Below are 16,868 nucleotides of genomic sequence, written 5' to 3'. Positions count from 1 at the left end.
TCAAATCTGGAACAGTTGCCGAGCCGACTCCAGAAAAGCATGAGTCGACTCCTGCTACAGCCGAGTCGACTCCAGATCGCGCGAGTCGACTCCGATCCCAACGGACACATTGTCAGGATGTGCAGAATGTGCAGAACGGCTAGAAAAGTATGTCTAACGGCTAGTTTCCGTGGGGAATGGCTTAAATAGCCACAGAGGACTGTAGCAAGGGAAAAACGAGAGACTCCATTCAAAGCTAAAGTGATTTTCACCTACCAAAGCCTCTCTAGAGTAAATACAAGAGAAAGAAGGAAGAAGTGCATTGAAGTCCATACTCCCAACGTCTTCTTCGCATTCAAGGCTCCTCATCTGATAGCAAATCTTCTTCCCACTCACGAGGAGATTGCAGAGTTCGAGAAGCCTCCTTCCTCAAATCTAAAAATCTGTTTGAGGGCTTCTAACTCTTCTTTAGTTATATTGTTTATATTTGCTTTTCAAGAAGCTATTCCTGTATTCTTTATAAACTGTTTTCTTGTCACTTGATTCAATCGGGGGATTGAATCAAGGGTGTAGAGGTTGGTTGGTGAGCCGAGGGTAAAACCAACGTGTAAGGGTTCGATTGTGATCCCGGGAAAACAATCGGGTGGTTCTAGTCGGTGAGCCTGCGAAAACCGACCGAGTTCGTTGTGACCTCGTAAAACAACAAGTTGGGTTGTAAGCTTGTAAAACAACCGGCTGTAATCCGAGGGGTTATAGTGAATTCCCAAGTGAGACTTGGGGAGTGGACGTAGGAGCAAGGGTTAGCTCCGAACCACTATAAAAACATTGTGTTTGTGATTGCTTGTGTCTCTCTCTCTTACTCTCATTTCACTCACAGCACATAGCAACTAATTAATCATCTTGCAAAAGTATTAATTAGTCATCCACAAACGTTTTAATTGCAAAATTATTTTAAAACCCAATTCACCCCCCCTCTTGGGTTGTCTATCTGGGCAACACACTTCCATACATTACTTTCTTAATAAGTTACAAAGAGATCCTAAAAGTTTACATTAGAAACACTTAGCCCTCAATAGTTTCAAATAGATACACTTGGATCCCAAAAGTTCAACTATATTATACTTGGTCCCTCCACTGATTGCTTTATCTATTAAGTGAAGCCCTTCATGCTAACCTTGACATGCCAGTTCCTAACACTCCACTTTAGTACCAAGACACTCTATGTGACCATCCAAATACTTTTTCTTCGTTTTACAAACCAGAATCCCACTCTTTATATTTTTATTTTTTTGGATCAACTTGTCGATAAGGTTTTCCGTACATAGTGAGAATGGAGGATCATACCGCTGGAAAAACTCACATCCTTTTCTTCCTTGCATTAGCAAATTGAAGAAATGGGCAAGGAATTGGAGATGGAAAATCAGTTAGAAATGAGCAAGCCCCTTACCTTATACGAGGAGCACCCATAGAATCTCCATCTAAGATTATATGTGGTCCATGAGGTGTTTAAACGAGCCCTCAACTCAAAGTTGTAATAGACCATGGAGTTCTGCTTGGAGGTTTGGACGAAGTTGTGGCTAATGTTCATGCTCGAAGCCATTATGCTCCAAGTTCCTCTCCCCCTCCACTCTATTGTCCTCTCTCCCATCCCCTTTATTAACCTCTTTCCAGTCCTCTTCTTTTTGTCCAATTGAGCATAGAGATCTAGTAAAAAGAGGAAGGGAGAAGAGAGTCACATGAGAGCCACATAACTCTCCTTCCCCTCCCCTTTAATTCTTGCCAAAACAAGAGCTCCCTACTAAGTTAGTGGAAAGGGTATTTCTAAGATTTTATGAAAGTTTCATTATCAAGTGACCATCATGTGATGACTGTTGTAATGGAGATAGATGATTGGGCCATATCATAATGAATTTGAAATTTTGGTAGTTAATTGAAACTTTTTAAACTTTTGGGGTCCAAGTGTAAATAGCCCAAACTTGGAGGGGTGTCTCTACAATTGTTTCTTTCTTTTATTCTATCCTAAAAGAACTCTATTTTAGTTTTATATGGCTTAGAACTTGAAATACATAATTATTAGAGAAAGTTACAATAAAGTTCAATGAAGATGCCGTTCTTAAGGACACGGAAGGTCCAAATTTTTGACTAGGTTATCTAAACATGGTTTCCAGCTCTAATAAAGAGTCTTCTCATGTGATGGATGTCACATATTGAATGATGCTGATGCAGTCCAACAGGATGATGTAAAGCAAAAGAATATGAACATGAATATTTTTTTTGATAATCACCATTAAGATATAGATTACATGCATAATAAGCGATATGTATACTTGCAAAGTAGATAAAACAATAGAACAACTAATATATGATGGATGGAGAATTCTCTCCACACCATACAAAGTATTGATACTCAGCAAACCCTCTAAGATTACTCGATAGTATCCTTTTCTCGGTCTTCCTCTTCTTCCTTTCTCTCATTGTCTCTCTCTTTCTTGCAAGATATAGTAGAGTTTTTGTACCTCTGCCTAGTTAGCCCTAGTTAGTGGTGGCAATCAAGTTATGTCAGACTAGATATAGTTCAGATCGGATATAAGATAAATCAAAAATCTTCAAAAATTTGTCAGTTAAACTCGACATGTTTATTAAATAGGTCAAAAATCTAGATCCAAGCCTCACCATTTTATTAAATAGGTAACCTAATCCGACCTACAATGAGCTGAATCAAGTTAAATAGGTGAGATGGTTAAGCATTGCCACCCCTATCCTTAGTTATAGGATCTCTATTTTACATGTATCTCTTATGCTTCTCTAACCCCCTGCCTCTTCTTCCCTATTTACAATTGGGGGGCATCCTATAATGGAAACCCTAGAACCACTATGGCAACCTAGGAAACCCTAGGTTTGTGGTGGCCATTAGGATTATACCCTACTGCCTAGTTGCCACCTAGACTTTGTCGGCCACCCTAAGATTTCTAGAAGTGTAGTTGGCTACCTAAGGTTAGCCCTAACTGCCAGCTACCCTAGAAACCCTAACATAGGGTTAAACTAGAGCTGATCATGGGCTGAGCCTCAAGCCTTACTCTATTCATTTTTAGTTTGGCTATGGGCTAAGACGATTTAAAATTTGACCTTTTCTATGCCTAGGCCAGGCCTATGATCAGCTCTAGTTAAAACCATATCCAAGTTGATAATACCAACCCAATAATTCTAATGCCAACCCATATAAACCAATCTATATACCGAGGGTCTGCTTAAGGGAAATCTAAGAAAAGGTCAAGGATGACAAATAACTTCAGGACTGTGAGGTCAACTTAGTTTTCTAATCTACTACGTCTCATCTTACTTCATGGATGTGCCATAGTGACAATGAAGTGTGAACCAACCTCCCTATATATAAAGATGTATAGTCATGTTAATCTCTGGTAGATAGAGTAGATAGAAGTCCTGCTTGCGCATAGCAATTGTTCCTACAATTCAACCCCTCCACCATCCTTTATCATTGATTGACCTTTGGAAAAATTAGCACTATCAAACCCGTAACCAATTTATTTTATGACCTATCAGAACCCTAGATCACATGACAAACAAAATAGAAAACTGATGACCATGCACAACTATTTTTGAATAATAGTTCAATGTATTCAATATAAATAATAACTATAATATGAAAACTGATTTGGTTAAAACATTGTTTGGTACCAGGACTCATATGCCTGTCATGTCTTTATTTTGATATGGATAAATGTCATAGATGGATTCCTTGGAAGAACAAAGCTTACCCCACTCGTGACGAGGCATAATAAACTAGTATACTTCCTATCATGGATAAATCTAGAGTATCATTGTTGATACGTAGTTTGGCCCCATATTATTGAACCACAATTATAATGGATAATCATGCCCAGATTAACATCTCCGACTCTGACAATAATTTTCATCAGATAGTCTCGTGACATTGACCATTTAGTATAAAATATATCCACTATGCTTGTGCAAAATCAACTACTTTAATGACTATGAGAAAAATAGCCATCTAATCTGTTATTAAACATTGTACACAATATAGCTGCATGACTGCGATGCCTAACCTCACCATAGTTGTGAACAATTTTCAAGTATTAGAGTGATCCAAGTCTCTTTGTGGAATAAACAACCATTCACTTGGTTATTCTACCCAATAATGGCATTTGCAGACTCTTTTTTGGTTGTAAGTCCCATTTGTGACACGACCCAATAGTTTATGATTGTTTGTAAAATAGGGGATAGTCATAATATCTTAAAATTATATGTTAAATATGCAAATGACTTATAGGGTATATTAGGGCATACCCTACTTCTGACAAGATCTTCTAGCGAGGCCGGGTGGATCAAGTCATTTCTACTCTCAGAGGAGAGGTTTCATCTAATATTTGCTTGGTTAATGACAATTTCATGAATGAAGGATTATCCTAGTGAGAAACTCATTGAGGGCATGAAGTGGATTGGAAATTCGTAGCCTATTGTAATAAAGGGGCTAAGGTCCCTGAATGCCATCAGTCATATTACCAATGAGGAGATTGAATACCTTAGGGCTTAGTTTAAAGAAGTGGTTCACATTCCACCTAAGTAGTTGGATGCTCCTAGGGCTAAGATAACAATTTCTTTAGTTTGTAAGAACCTAGGAAAAAGATTGGGGTTCGAGCTTCCACAAATACCTTGAGAGAGAGATGGAAGTTAATCGGTGGTTTGGAAATTCTTTTGGTTGCCAATGATCATTATACTTTTCAATTCCAATCAAGAGAGGATTACTATACAAGGGCCATGGATCATATAACAACCCAGGATCTCACCCAAAATGGCTAGCCGGAAGGTATTATTTGGATTTTTTTTTATTCTGCATAAGTACCCAAGATCTACCTAGTGAATAACCGATGTGAGACTAAATACACGACCGCACGGGTCCTTATAGATCATTAGAGGCCAGGTCTTGGCACTGAAATTGTAGAAGCCTAATTTTAAGGCCACCAAGGATCCTACTAAGCAACTATTACTATTGATGAAAATGGAGGAGGTTTTGGTGGAGTTATGGAATGATGATGCGACTATCAAAAATTGCTGCTATTGTCAGGAAGCCCTTATGGCTTGATGACTGGACTGAGAGTTTAAAGAAGCAAAGTTATGCTTAGGTATGCATTCTTGTTAATCTAGATTTGCCATTGGCCACTAGAGTTAACATGGAGAGGGATGATGATAGAGAACCCTTTGTTTAGCACTCCACCTATGAAGGAATATCCATCTATTGCTTTACTTGTGACCGGGTTGGTCATGAAGTGAGTGATGGAATGCACGTTTGAGAAGAACATCACGAAGCTTGTAAGGGTGGTTTTAATGTTTGTTGGAGCATGTGCCATGAAACTTGCTTAGAATAGGGCAATCTACAACATGGTGGCTTATTGCAGAGGAAAAATGGCTCTAGTGGATCTGGCGTCTGGATTACTAAACTAAAAGGGTGCGTTTGTTATGGGATGATCGTCCTAAAATTAAGGATGATGTGGGTAGAAGTGATGAGATCATCGTGTTTGGTTGCACCACGGAGATCCTACATGGTGGTGATCCTAAATTACCTTCACTCTCACTCCTCAAATCACCACCGAACTCGGTGATGAGGTACTCGTCCTTGAGGTCGAAAATCCAAGATCACCCCAAGACAGTGATTCTGGGTTGAAAGTTAAAGGCAAAAATACTTCTCAATTTAGCAGAAAAATTGATATATCAATATACCATCAATATATTATGTCAATGTTATATATGTATAAAATATTATATTGATATTATATATTATATTAATGATATATATTATATTATAATATATTACTAATCATATTATTATCCTATTATTATTGAAGGATAATTTTAAATTATAGTAGAAATATATTATTATATTTTATATTTATATAATGAAAATATTTAATATATTACTCCTATTTACCTTATTTTTTAATCAAAATAATTATTAGTATTAAAAAATCTATTATAAGTATAAATACAAATATTAATTCTATAACGAAAAATAACATATTTTTATAAGATTAATAATTTATAGGAGTAATAAATATATTTTTATAGAATATATTAATAATTAATATATTGATAAATATATTAATATTTTATTATAATATATTTATATGATTAATAAATATATGATAAGGGTTACTAAAAGTAGGATATATGACAAAATTATGGAGCTATTATAAGAATTAGTATATTGACTTATATTTTTCATTCATGAGAATTAAAAACACATAAATAATTCATCTAAGATATATCAGAGATATTTGTAGTATTATGTGGTCGGTGATCTTGAATCTCCATACCATACTAAACAAGTTACTCATGGATATCCGGAGATTTTTAATTACTGGACCATGACCTACCAAACACATTGATCTTAGATCACTGGGGATCAAATCACCCTAGCATTCGGATCACCGAAGATCTTAGATCACCGGAGATCTCAAATCACTGTGGTGATCCTGTTGGGGTTACCAAACGCCCCCAAAGAGTAGTATCTTTATAGCCCTTGGTGTATGAAGGAACGTCAGCAACCACCACGACGGTCCAAGACGATAAACCTTGTTTACAAATATAAGGAAATTGAGAAAGTGGTCCCATGCAGACTAGGAATGTGGGCATCATGAAGGCTTGAAGAACTAGGCCCTGTTTGGGGGAGCTTTTGGAGGGCCAAAAAGCACTTTCTGGCCCTCCAAAAGTACTTTTAGATAAAAAATGGTATTTGATAAAATTTCCGAAAAGCTGTTTCAACTTTTAGGGGAAGCTGAAAGCAGCTTTTGGGGGGAAGCTCCAATTTGGAGCTTTTTGAAAATGTTGTTTTCAGCTTTGTCGGAAAGCTGTATTTTTGACAAAAATGGCCATATTAAAATATAATAATTACATAGTTTGTCCTTTTATAAATCTAAAAATCTGCTAGAGCCAAGAACCCTAGCCGTCAGACTCCCTTCCACAAAAAAAATTGTTAGAGAGATAAATGGTCATTCGGAGGATAAAAAATTAATTTACACTAATAATTAAAATATTTTATACCTTTATTATTGTATTATACTATAAATATAATATTATATTACATTACATCATAATACATTAATATGTTATTTTAAATAATTTAATATTATGTTATATTATGAAAAATTAATTTATACTAATAATTATAATATTTTATACCTTTATTATTGTATTATACTATAAATATAATATATATTATATTATATCATAATACATTAATATGTTATGTTAAATAATTTAATATTATGTTATATTATCAAAAATTAATTTACTCTAATAATTATATTACTATTATGCTATATTATAATAATATTATTTTATATTACAATAATATTATACTATATCGTATATTTATGTATTAATATATGTTATGTTTTATTATATTCTGTTGTATAATACTATGCAATGTTCTTTATGGTAATTTTGTGATACAAAAGTACTATCTCAGTTTGTTTACCAAACATATGTTAAAGTGCCACAATACTTTACAAATGTACTTACCAAACAGTAAACAACTTTTTATAACAGCTCTACTTCAAACAGCTCTACTTCCAACAACTTTACTTCCAAAAGCTCTACTGCCCGCAGCTCCCTCAAATATGGCCTTAGAATGATGGTGGTAAGTGAACGGAAGCTTAGAGATTCCATTCAAGATTTTGTTGGGAACATATGCAAAAATGCAACTCAATGAAAACTTTCCAACGTTTTTAAACTGCATATATACAGGACAAATTCCGAGCAACGCACGAGGCTACAACTAGTCAATATTAAATCCGGTTCCATCCAATCCAAAAATAATTGTGTTAGATTTGGGTTCGATTTTTAAACCCAATTCAGGAATGATTAAACTTGCGTTGGATCCGTCCCTGATCTAACCTGACCCTAGATCCAACCAGAAACTTTTGGAAGCAATCTGTACGTGTCCGGATCCAGTTCCCGTTCTATAAACTGGTCCACAGCTGTCCCTTCATTCCTTGGTTTGCGCTCCAAGCAAACGATAGGAAGCGAGTTCACCGAAGGGAAAGAAAAGCCCGAAAAAACGAAGGAAAGCGAGCAAGCGAGCGAGCGCGCGAGAGAAAGCATGGGGTGGAAGTGGGTGGATGACGAGTCCTCGGATTCCTTGGCTTCCGGCCGGGGGTTCGGCGAGATTGGGGAGCTGGTAAACCCTAACTCTAGGTCGGGGGAGGATCGGTTCTCGACGAGGAGGGTGATGAAATCGAGCTGCCGGACGGAGGAGGTCGAACCCGGGAGATTCGTTAGGAAGTGCGAGAAGACCGAGCAGACCCTAAGAGATTGCATCGGGAGGTATTCCATTTGTCCTCCCTTTATCCTTTCTCGTCTCTTGTTTTCTATCAATTTACGGTTTTGAGTTGTCTCTTTGTGTTTTGGAAATCAGTCTCGTATCTTTAGGGTTAACTTTGTTATCTGAATAATTTGATCGTTTCCTTTCTGTTTCCATTTCGTGCCCCATTTTCTTCCTCTGTTCCAAGATCTTTGCTGGGTTTGTCCTTCTATATTGTTTTCTCTTGATTGCAATTCTGTTACTTCGGAAGTTGTTGTCTTGTTGGATTGGAGGGTAGGATTTATCATTCTTTTTAAAATGAAACCGGAAGAAACGATTTTCTCAGGAATACAAGGCATCAAGATTTTGTGAGAAATTTCAAACATATTATGTAATCCATGAATTTTAGGGTATGATTGTTTGGAAAGGTTGTGTATATGCGCCCTTTTTATTTCGGAGAAGCAATATTCAAACCTAGAAACTTAATATTGGCATGATTTAGGGCCTTCAGCCTGTGTTTTCTTAAGGTTAAGGAAACATTGTGCCTTCTGCTTTCATTTGGGTGAATGCACATTTGTGCTTGTATCAAAACTGATAATGGTACAGGAAAGAAACTGGCATGGGAGTAGGGAAGAGAATGATAGTAGATGGATGTGGATAAACATAAAAATTGCCATCATCTCTTGTTTCAACTATTTGTGTTGGCTTTGTTAATTGACATTTGTTGAGCATTCCTATGTGGGGTTAAGCCTGTCAATGCAGATAGATCTTAGAAAAAGTAGGGTTATGTATGCTTAGTCACCTACCAATTTGCTTGTTTTAGAAGAAAAAGGCATTTTTGCCTTTGGCTTAAAGGAATAATGTTCATGATAAAGGATTAATGGTTAAATAATGATTTGTAAACATATATGATAACTTATTTCATTTCTTCTGCAATTATAGGGTAATGTTTGATGCCCAAGAGGTTGTGATGTAATAAGCAATCTACTCTGTGTGTGTGTGTGTGTGTGTGAGAGAGAGAGAGAGAGAGAGAGAGAGAGAGAGAGAGAGAGAGAGATGAATTCTATCAGGTAGATAACATATCATCTGATACTATCTTGGTATAAGCTCCTCTTTCGCCTAGCTAGATTACAGTTTCATTAGCACAGCCATGCATGTTCTAACAGTCAATTTTAATAGGTTCAGAGTTGTATACTTGTGATCAAAAGCTGTCCTTGTAAATGTCTGGCTGTTCATCAAAAGAGCACAAATGGATTTTAACCTTTATATATTATGTTTGTAGTTGCTTTGATTTATAAACATTTGAATGAATCAATTATCATAACCATTTGCATGTAGATGTTAAATATTTTTTATTTTCTTTGGTGCTTTCGTATGAAGCATGCAATTGAATGATTTGGGTATCAACATTATTATCTGTAAACTACATGTTGATAGTTGTCTTAATGGGAAGGCTTCTTTCAAGCTCTATCTTGGAAATTCTTTTATCCAATTGTGCCTCTTTCTAAATTGGTGAAGGCACACATGGGCACTTTGCATTGCTCATTTTTGTTGACATTTGTGCAAATGGTTAACACAGCTCATGAATTTGTAATTTTATGTCCCGACAATTTTAATCTAGATGTCTGCAATGATAGCAACCATTTGGTGGATTGTCTTTGTTAAGATGTTTTTATAACATGCACCATACATGCTCCTCTTTAGAGTTGTAAGCTCTTTTTGCCAGGCTTCCTTTTTACAAAGCCCTTTTAGTTGTTGAAGGATGCTTCCTATCCCTTGATGCTTCCTATCCCTTTATGATATTATCTGCATGTCATCTAGCTTAGTTGCTGTAGGACCTTTTTCTTGACTTGCCACTGATTGTTGCTTCTTCTCTCTCTTTCTCCATTCTTGATTCCTTTTTGGTCTGTTGACCTTCAATATTATTTACTCTTAGATGAGAAACTATGCTAGTTAATACTTTTGGTAAATAAATGTTGATGGGACTAAATTTCTAGGAAAGTACTAGCTCCTTTTACTATAACCCAACTTTTTTATTTTCATCACCTTAGAGGTAGGATCCACTATTATATACGATTAGCCTTGATTTGGAGTCACAGACATTGAAGGTTTTTGAACATGATGTAAAGGTGTTGTGCATTTAATAATTTATCCTATCTCCTTTTTGAATATTGTCAACTTTTGGTTCAAACACCACTTTGAAGTAGGGCTGAAACCGGATTGGATACAGATTGGATTCCAGTATATCCTATCCATATTTGTTTTGTTTGATGAATATAGGTATGAATGCGGATATTAGTCGAATGCAAAAATTCATATCTATGTTATTAAGTGTTTAAATGAATATTTGTATTAAACGAATATGGATATAAATCGGATAATTAAACTTTATGACCATAGAATCGAAGATATTATTAAATGGATAGTAAATTAAGCAAATAGCATGTTGTTGTGGTTATATATTTTTCCTAAAAGTTAATGAGTATCATATAAAATTAAATAGGGTTACAGTAGAATCGGATATTCGGATATAGATTAGATAGTTATCTATTGATATCCATATCCAATTTTTGTTGGTGGATATGGAAGCAGATATGGATATTAGTTGGATGCTCAAATATCTATCCATATTCGGATAGATTTGGATACGAAAATAGATCCACGGGGATATTATCCGATCGACTTTCACCCCAACTTTGAAGCCATTAGTTGTATATTGCAAAAAGTTTTGTTTGGCATCCTACGAGAAAGCATGATATGATCACTTAACTCGAGATATATGGCTTGCGAAGTAGAGTTAGAGAATATAAAATGGTAGTAAGTTCATAGATGGACTGGTATTCTTGTTTAGAAGAATTTTTGGTGTTCAACTATTGTTTGATTAATTTCCTGGAAATTTCCTAGAAATGTTGTGTGTTTTTATTGAAATTATTTGGTTGTGTAGTCTAAAATATTAAAAGCTTTTCTATCCATCTTTTTTTGACACAATTATGCTCTCACATTACTGGTGCTCGTCATATTATTAGTTGTTTAAGATTTTGCTATAAATGAGTGAATGAAACTAAAACATCATATTGATGATTATGCATTTTGCACCAAAATTTAGTGGCTATTGGATTGAGAGATGGATTCATTTCATTACTCAATCTCTCTTTACATCTGGATTAAAGGATTATTAACAATTTGTTAAACTTTGTCCTGGCGTGGTTTGTAGACTTCTTGTTATCTCATTATATAGTCATCTGTATTATTGTGGAATTTTTAGTTATATTAGATAGCAGATAATTCACCCCTTAGAGATTATTCATCAAGTTTGCCAGCATAGCATTTAGATAGAAGATTAAATGTCCTTTCTGGTGGATTAAATGATTATTGGCAACTTATTAAACTATGTCTTGGGTTGGTTTGTATGCTCATTGCTAGTTCATTATATAATTATCTCTATTATTGTGGAATGGCTAATTCATCTGTAAGGGATTATTTGTTGAGTTTGCTGTCATGGCATTGAGATAGAAGATGACACTTGCTTATATGTGAGGATAAGTGTGCTTCTTACCTCCTTTCCTTTGATCTATATAACTATTTGAAGGCTTGCAGGAATTCTTGTAGCTTGATAATATAGTATAAAATTAAAAAGATCTCGAAGTAACATGATATATTTAATACTTCCTTTACTATAAAAATTGTGTTCATATGTGTGCATGCACACACATTTATTTAGAAACAATGAAGTAAAGCTAGTCTAGGAAAAGAGAAAAACTTCCTTGAGTAGTTGGCTTTTATGTGAAACAGGATAGCTCTATATAGTCTTTGATGCGTATAGGAAGCATCGGTGGAAATAATGTGATCTTAGAAAATGAAGAGAATCATGAGAGAGAAGTTTCAGAAAGCTAAAAGAAAACAAAAGTGAAATTTAAAAGATGTGGACATAGTAGGAAAAGAAAAAAAAATGTAGGCATACATGCACACACTTTTTGAGGGAGGGGGTGCAGAGGGAGGGGGGTGGGTTGTTGAGAGAGCAAAGTTACTAAAGATCTCTATAGAGCTTATATAATATAACCATAAACACACCCCAAACATAACTCCTGTATTTGATTGAACATCAGTCAAATTCTTTAATTTAAGTAGTTTTAGTCCAACAATGGGTACACTAGTACCTTTTTCTAATGTTGAATATAAAATGTCATTTGCTTCTGTTATGCAAAGTTCATAACCTAGTCACTTGAGATACCTTGAATGCTAGATTTAGAATATGATAAATAAGTTCCTTAATTAAATTAAAAGAAGTTTATATAGCTACATATGCTACTTCTCCCAGATAGGCAATGTGATAAGGTGTTGATGTAGGTGTTGGTTTAGTATGAAGACCCACTCAACAGGCTAGCAGGAGCATTATGCAGACGAAAAAGATGGACGAAAACCTGCCAAGTCTAAAGGGGCAGTCGGGGAGAGCTGAACGAGAAACCTTACTGAACCTTTGCGAAGATTGAATCAAGATCCAAGATTGACAAAAGCAAGGAACTGGTAACAAAACAGATTTGAAAGCTTCAGATCCCAAACCACCTTCAATCCAATGCCTTCAGAACACTGAGGGTTTGTCATTCTAGCTAGGTTGCACCACAGCTAGAGAGTTAGGTGAGGCAATTCTATTTTGAGAGACAATCTGCCTAGCCTAGATATCACAGGTAGAGGCATAGGCTGTTGATTCCCCATCATCAAAATTGGGGTAAGCTAGGTTAATACCGGTCGAAGCGCCCTTCAAAATAGGTACCATCAGTCTTGAATTAGTTGACTTTTCATCACAAACTGAAGCAAAAGCAGTTGAAGATCTAATGGCAGATCCTCTTTGTGGAAGCGGAACCAACTCCATGGATAGCATGTCCCTTTCCATGTCCCAGTCAGATGTAAAGATTACAGATGAAAAGAAAAGTCAATCTAGTAGATCAAGTTGTTGAAAGTTGAAACAATTACTTTCTATATATAATGGGAACTTGCGAGCATCTATTGTCTATAAGATGTTTGTTCAATGTCTCATGTGATGGCATGAGACAAAGAAAAAGAGTTCAAAGAAAAAGAACTTCCCAGTTAATGTAATCAGTGGGAGAGCTCCAAGAAAAAAAAAGGACCCAGACTTTTATAAATCCAACTTAAGTTGGATAGAGATGACATATGATATGAAATCTCACATTTATCTAGAAAAAATGATTTCATATACAAAAAAGGAAAATGATTACAGAATGTCATTTGCAATATTTGTTCATTGGAGATATTATCCATGTTCGATTGGAGATATGATTTGTTTTTTATTGTTTTAAAATTGGATATGCTGCTTCTTTTCATCAATTGTTTGACTGACAATGTTAAATAACATGATCAATACTTTTGATCAACCATCTCAATAGCTTGGCCTACATTTTCATGGAACTCCTGGTTGGGCTTTGCCATCAAAACTTGGAGATCCAGCGGTGGAGTATAGTGTTATCGTAATTTTTATTTTTTTAATGTGAGAATGAAGAGTTTGGGAAAATGTGAAATGTTTCAGTTTATAAAGCACTTTTAGGATTTGAGGGTGTGTTCATTGGATTTGAGAAGAAGAATATGATTTTGTATCTGATTGGTAATACTGGTTTCTATCCTTTGAAAGTTAGTGGAGATATTTAAGTGAAAACTCTAGGCCATCACGATAATATGCATAATTCTAAACATGGCTAACTACCTTCTTTTTCACTGCTATGATATTCTCTCCATTGTTTTGACTTTGAAGACATTTTGACTACTTTTCCATGTGTCTAACCGATTGTGCAACTTGTCACGCATATCTTTTTAGATTTCCAACATCCAGTATAGCCTCGACCTTTCATATGGCTTCTTTATTTCTTGTTCCTTGATATTCCCTGGAAATAGGACCATTTTCTTATTGTTTTACTTTTGTTATTTTAACTTTCCATGGCTTTCCATCCTTTTATTTTGAGTTGCAGTTATTTTTATCAACCTTCCATATATATTCTGTTGTCATTCAGCAACTTGTGAATCCTTCATTAGAAATTAAGCATTGAAAGTGATGAGCAAGACCTGCAACAGATTGCTCTTTGAAGTGTATTTGGTATTGTACAAATATGGTGATAGAGCATCCTTCTAGGTGCTTAGTTGTGAGCATCATGAGTGGGACAGGTGTTCGGAAGCGGATATTTCAAAAATATTTGAAGTAAGGAAGCACTTAAGATGGAGTGCAGGTTTTAGATTCTGGAGAGTTTCCGAATGGGTATGCTACCATACCTAAAAGTTTCCTGGTACTAAGTTCTAGGTGTTTGAAATCTTTAAATGGCAATCTATATTCAAGAAAATCATAGGTTTTAAACGAAAAGCTCCTTCAGATTTATAAGGAGGATGATACATAAGACATGCTTTGGAAAGTAATAAGAGATTTACCAAAGAAAATTTGCTTTTGAAAATTATGATTCATCTGTGAAGAACTATTTCTGATAGAATCTGTGGAAGTATTTGGTTTTAATCACAGAACTATGCATATTCTCTAATTCTTTTATCTTATTTGAGTTGGAAATTAGGTCTAGTTTATTCACTGTGCTGAATCATTCCTGTGACTTGTATCTTAACCAGACAGCTGTCAGAAGTCATACCTTAACATTTTTTTTTGTACTATGAATTTTTTTGTAAGATGCTCACATTCCGTGAGATGCATAATTGGGTTACTGGATCCATATTTTATGAAACAATGGTGTTGATATATAGTGTTTTTCTTCCTTTAGTTACACCATCTGAAGAACACTGATAATATGCCAGCATCTACTTATTTATACATATGGGTGCTCTGGCAAGATGATTTGGAGTTGTTGGCTTCTTGCGGGATTCACAAACAAGGTCTTCTGATCTATCATATTTTGTCACCATATGCTGCCACACATTTCTCCTTATATCAAACGCTTTAATAGGTTTCTTACCATGTTTTGTTTTGTTTTGTATCTGAATTAGGATTAATTTATTTTTCTATTTGTAAATGGTCAACTAAGCTTGTGGTGATCCACATAATTGCCATCCAAATTTGTTCTAATTGTGTCCATTATGTTTTAACCGTAAAAGTGGAACTTAGCAGGGCCGAGGTTATTCAATACTCGACCGATGCGCACCTCGTGCTTGGTACCTTGAACTAAAATCTTTTTAAAAGTCAACTAAGCTTGCTATTGTAATTTTGTTAGAAGTTACGGCGAATATTCTCAAGGAGATCATTCACACTGCATGCCTATTTTGTAACTTGTCTGTTTCGTTTTATATCATCTGTAGTACCTAGAACAGCTTCTGATATGTCGCATGCTTTCTTCCCAGGCCTACAGAGGTGGTGGAATCGAAAACTGAGCACACTGAAGATGATGTTACAGACGAAGTAACAAGTGGGGTGGTTCCATTCGACTCGAGGATTAACGACCTCTTCACTTTTCCTGGGCTTCGTGGCGACATTGAAGCTATGGAGCGAGGCTTGTTTGGTGGTCTCAATCGTTTCCTCGAGTCAGCTGAAGAGATGACGAATGAATTCTTCCACTCGCTTGGCATTCCCTCTAGGCAAGGTAGGGAATCAACTTTTGGTCGCGGGAAACCTGCAGATAAGCAACGTGAGATATATCCTTCTGAGCAACCCAATGAGTCACCCTATTCTGAATATGCTGGCGAAATCAGAGATGTGTGAGAAGTTATTCTTACGTTCTTTGTGATCCTGTAACCTGTGGTATCATGAGTCATTTGAAACCTAGCTGTATTCTTATCCAAAAAAAAAAAAAAGCTGTATTTGGAGGAATTATGAATTTCCAAACAGTTTTTGAATATTCTGCGTTTATACGGCAGCAAGCCGCCTTTTGTAAATAAATGTATAACCGATCTTAAATGCCAGTTTGAAACTGTTACAAGTTGCAGGAGTGGGTGAGTGGGTGCGTCAAAATTCGCACTTTTTTGGGGAGTCTCTGGGGAGTTTCGGCGAGCAGGAGTGGGGAGGGGGTCATGGTTGACCTTCAGGGGGACTCGACAACGCTGGCGCTGGGGAAGGCTGATGGGCCTAGGGTTCTGGATCCTAGGGTGTGGCGAAGGGTCGTTCATGGGCGGAGGTGGCGAAAGGAGTCTCGAGGCAGCAAGCTTGGACGTGTCATCAGACTTCCCCTCATGAGCTGGAGATGTTGCAGAGAAGGTTTTTCGAGGTGGTGGACGTTTCATATGAGGAATTGGAGGGGATCCGGTCGAAATGGCGGAGCACCATAGTCATTGTAAGAAGCCTGGGAAGGAACGTCCCAATGAAATGGGTGGCAAAGGAAATCAAGCGGGTGGGGCGTTTGGGATATCATGTGGAGTATCTCATATTGATGGATGGATTTTTGTTTGTTCTGTTTGCCAACGAGGAAGACCGTGAGGCCACAATGTTGAATGGCCCATGGATGGTGGCCGGTCAGCTTTTCGTAATGGACCGGTGGCGTCCTAATTTTGTCCCTAGTGTTGGGGGTGTCGGCGGGTGGTTGCTTGGCTTCGCCTGCCGCGGCTGCCCTTGGACTAC

The 16,868-nt window shown here is 36.4% G+C and overlaps 1 protein-coding gene across 1 annotated transcript; it reads left to right on the top strand.

Moving 5' to 3' along the window:
* The first annotated feature begins 7,999 nt into the window (after positions 1 to 7,999).
* Positions 8,000 to 16,233, top strand: LOC103716835 (fra a 1-associated protein). Its single transcript, XM_008805011.4, has 2 exons — positions 8,000 to 8,340; positions 15,659 to 16,233. Exons 1-2 carry the CDS (start codon positions 8,117 to 8,119, stop codon positions 16,014 to 16,016), a joined length of 582 nt encoding a protein of 193 aa, XP_008803233.2. The 5' UTR covers positions 8,000 to 8,116; the 3' UTR covers positions 16,017 to 16,233.
* Positions 16,234 to 16,868: the final 635 nt, after the last annotated feature.

This window comes from Phoenix dactylifera, unplaced genomic scaffold (genome assembly GCF_009389715.1).
Source record: "Phoenix dactylifera cultivar Barhee BC4 unplaced genomic scaffold, palm_55x_up_171113_PBpolish2nd_filt_p 000455F, whole genome shotgun sequence".
In the NCBI taxonomy this organism is placed as follows: domain Eukaryota; kingdom Viridiplantae; phylum Streptophyta; class Magnoliopsida; order Arecales; family Arecaceae; genus Phoenix; species Phoenix dactylifera.
This window is presented reverse-complemented; position numbering and strand designations above follow the sequence as displayed.

Coding starts and splice junctions, on each gene's coding strand:
- LOC103716835 (XM_008805011.4), top strand. CDS start 8,117: ATGGGGTGGAAGTGGGTGGATGACGAGTCCTCGGATTCCTTGGCTTCC. Junction 8,341..15,658: donor CTAAGAGATTGCATCGGGAG/GTATTCCATTTG, acceptor CTTTCTTCCCAG/GCCTACAGAGGTGGTGGAAT.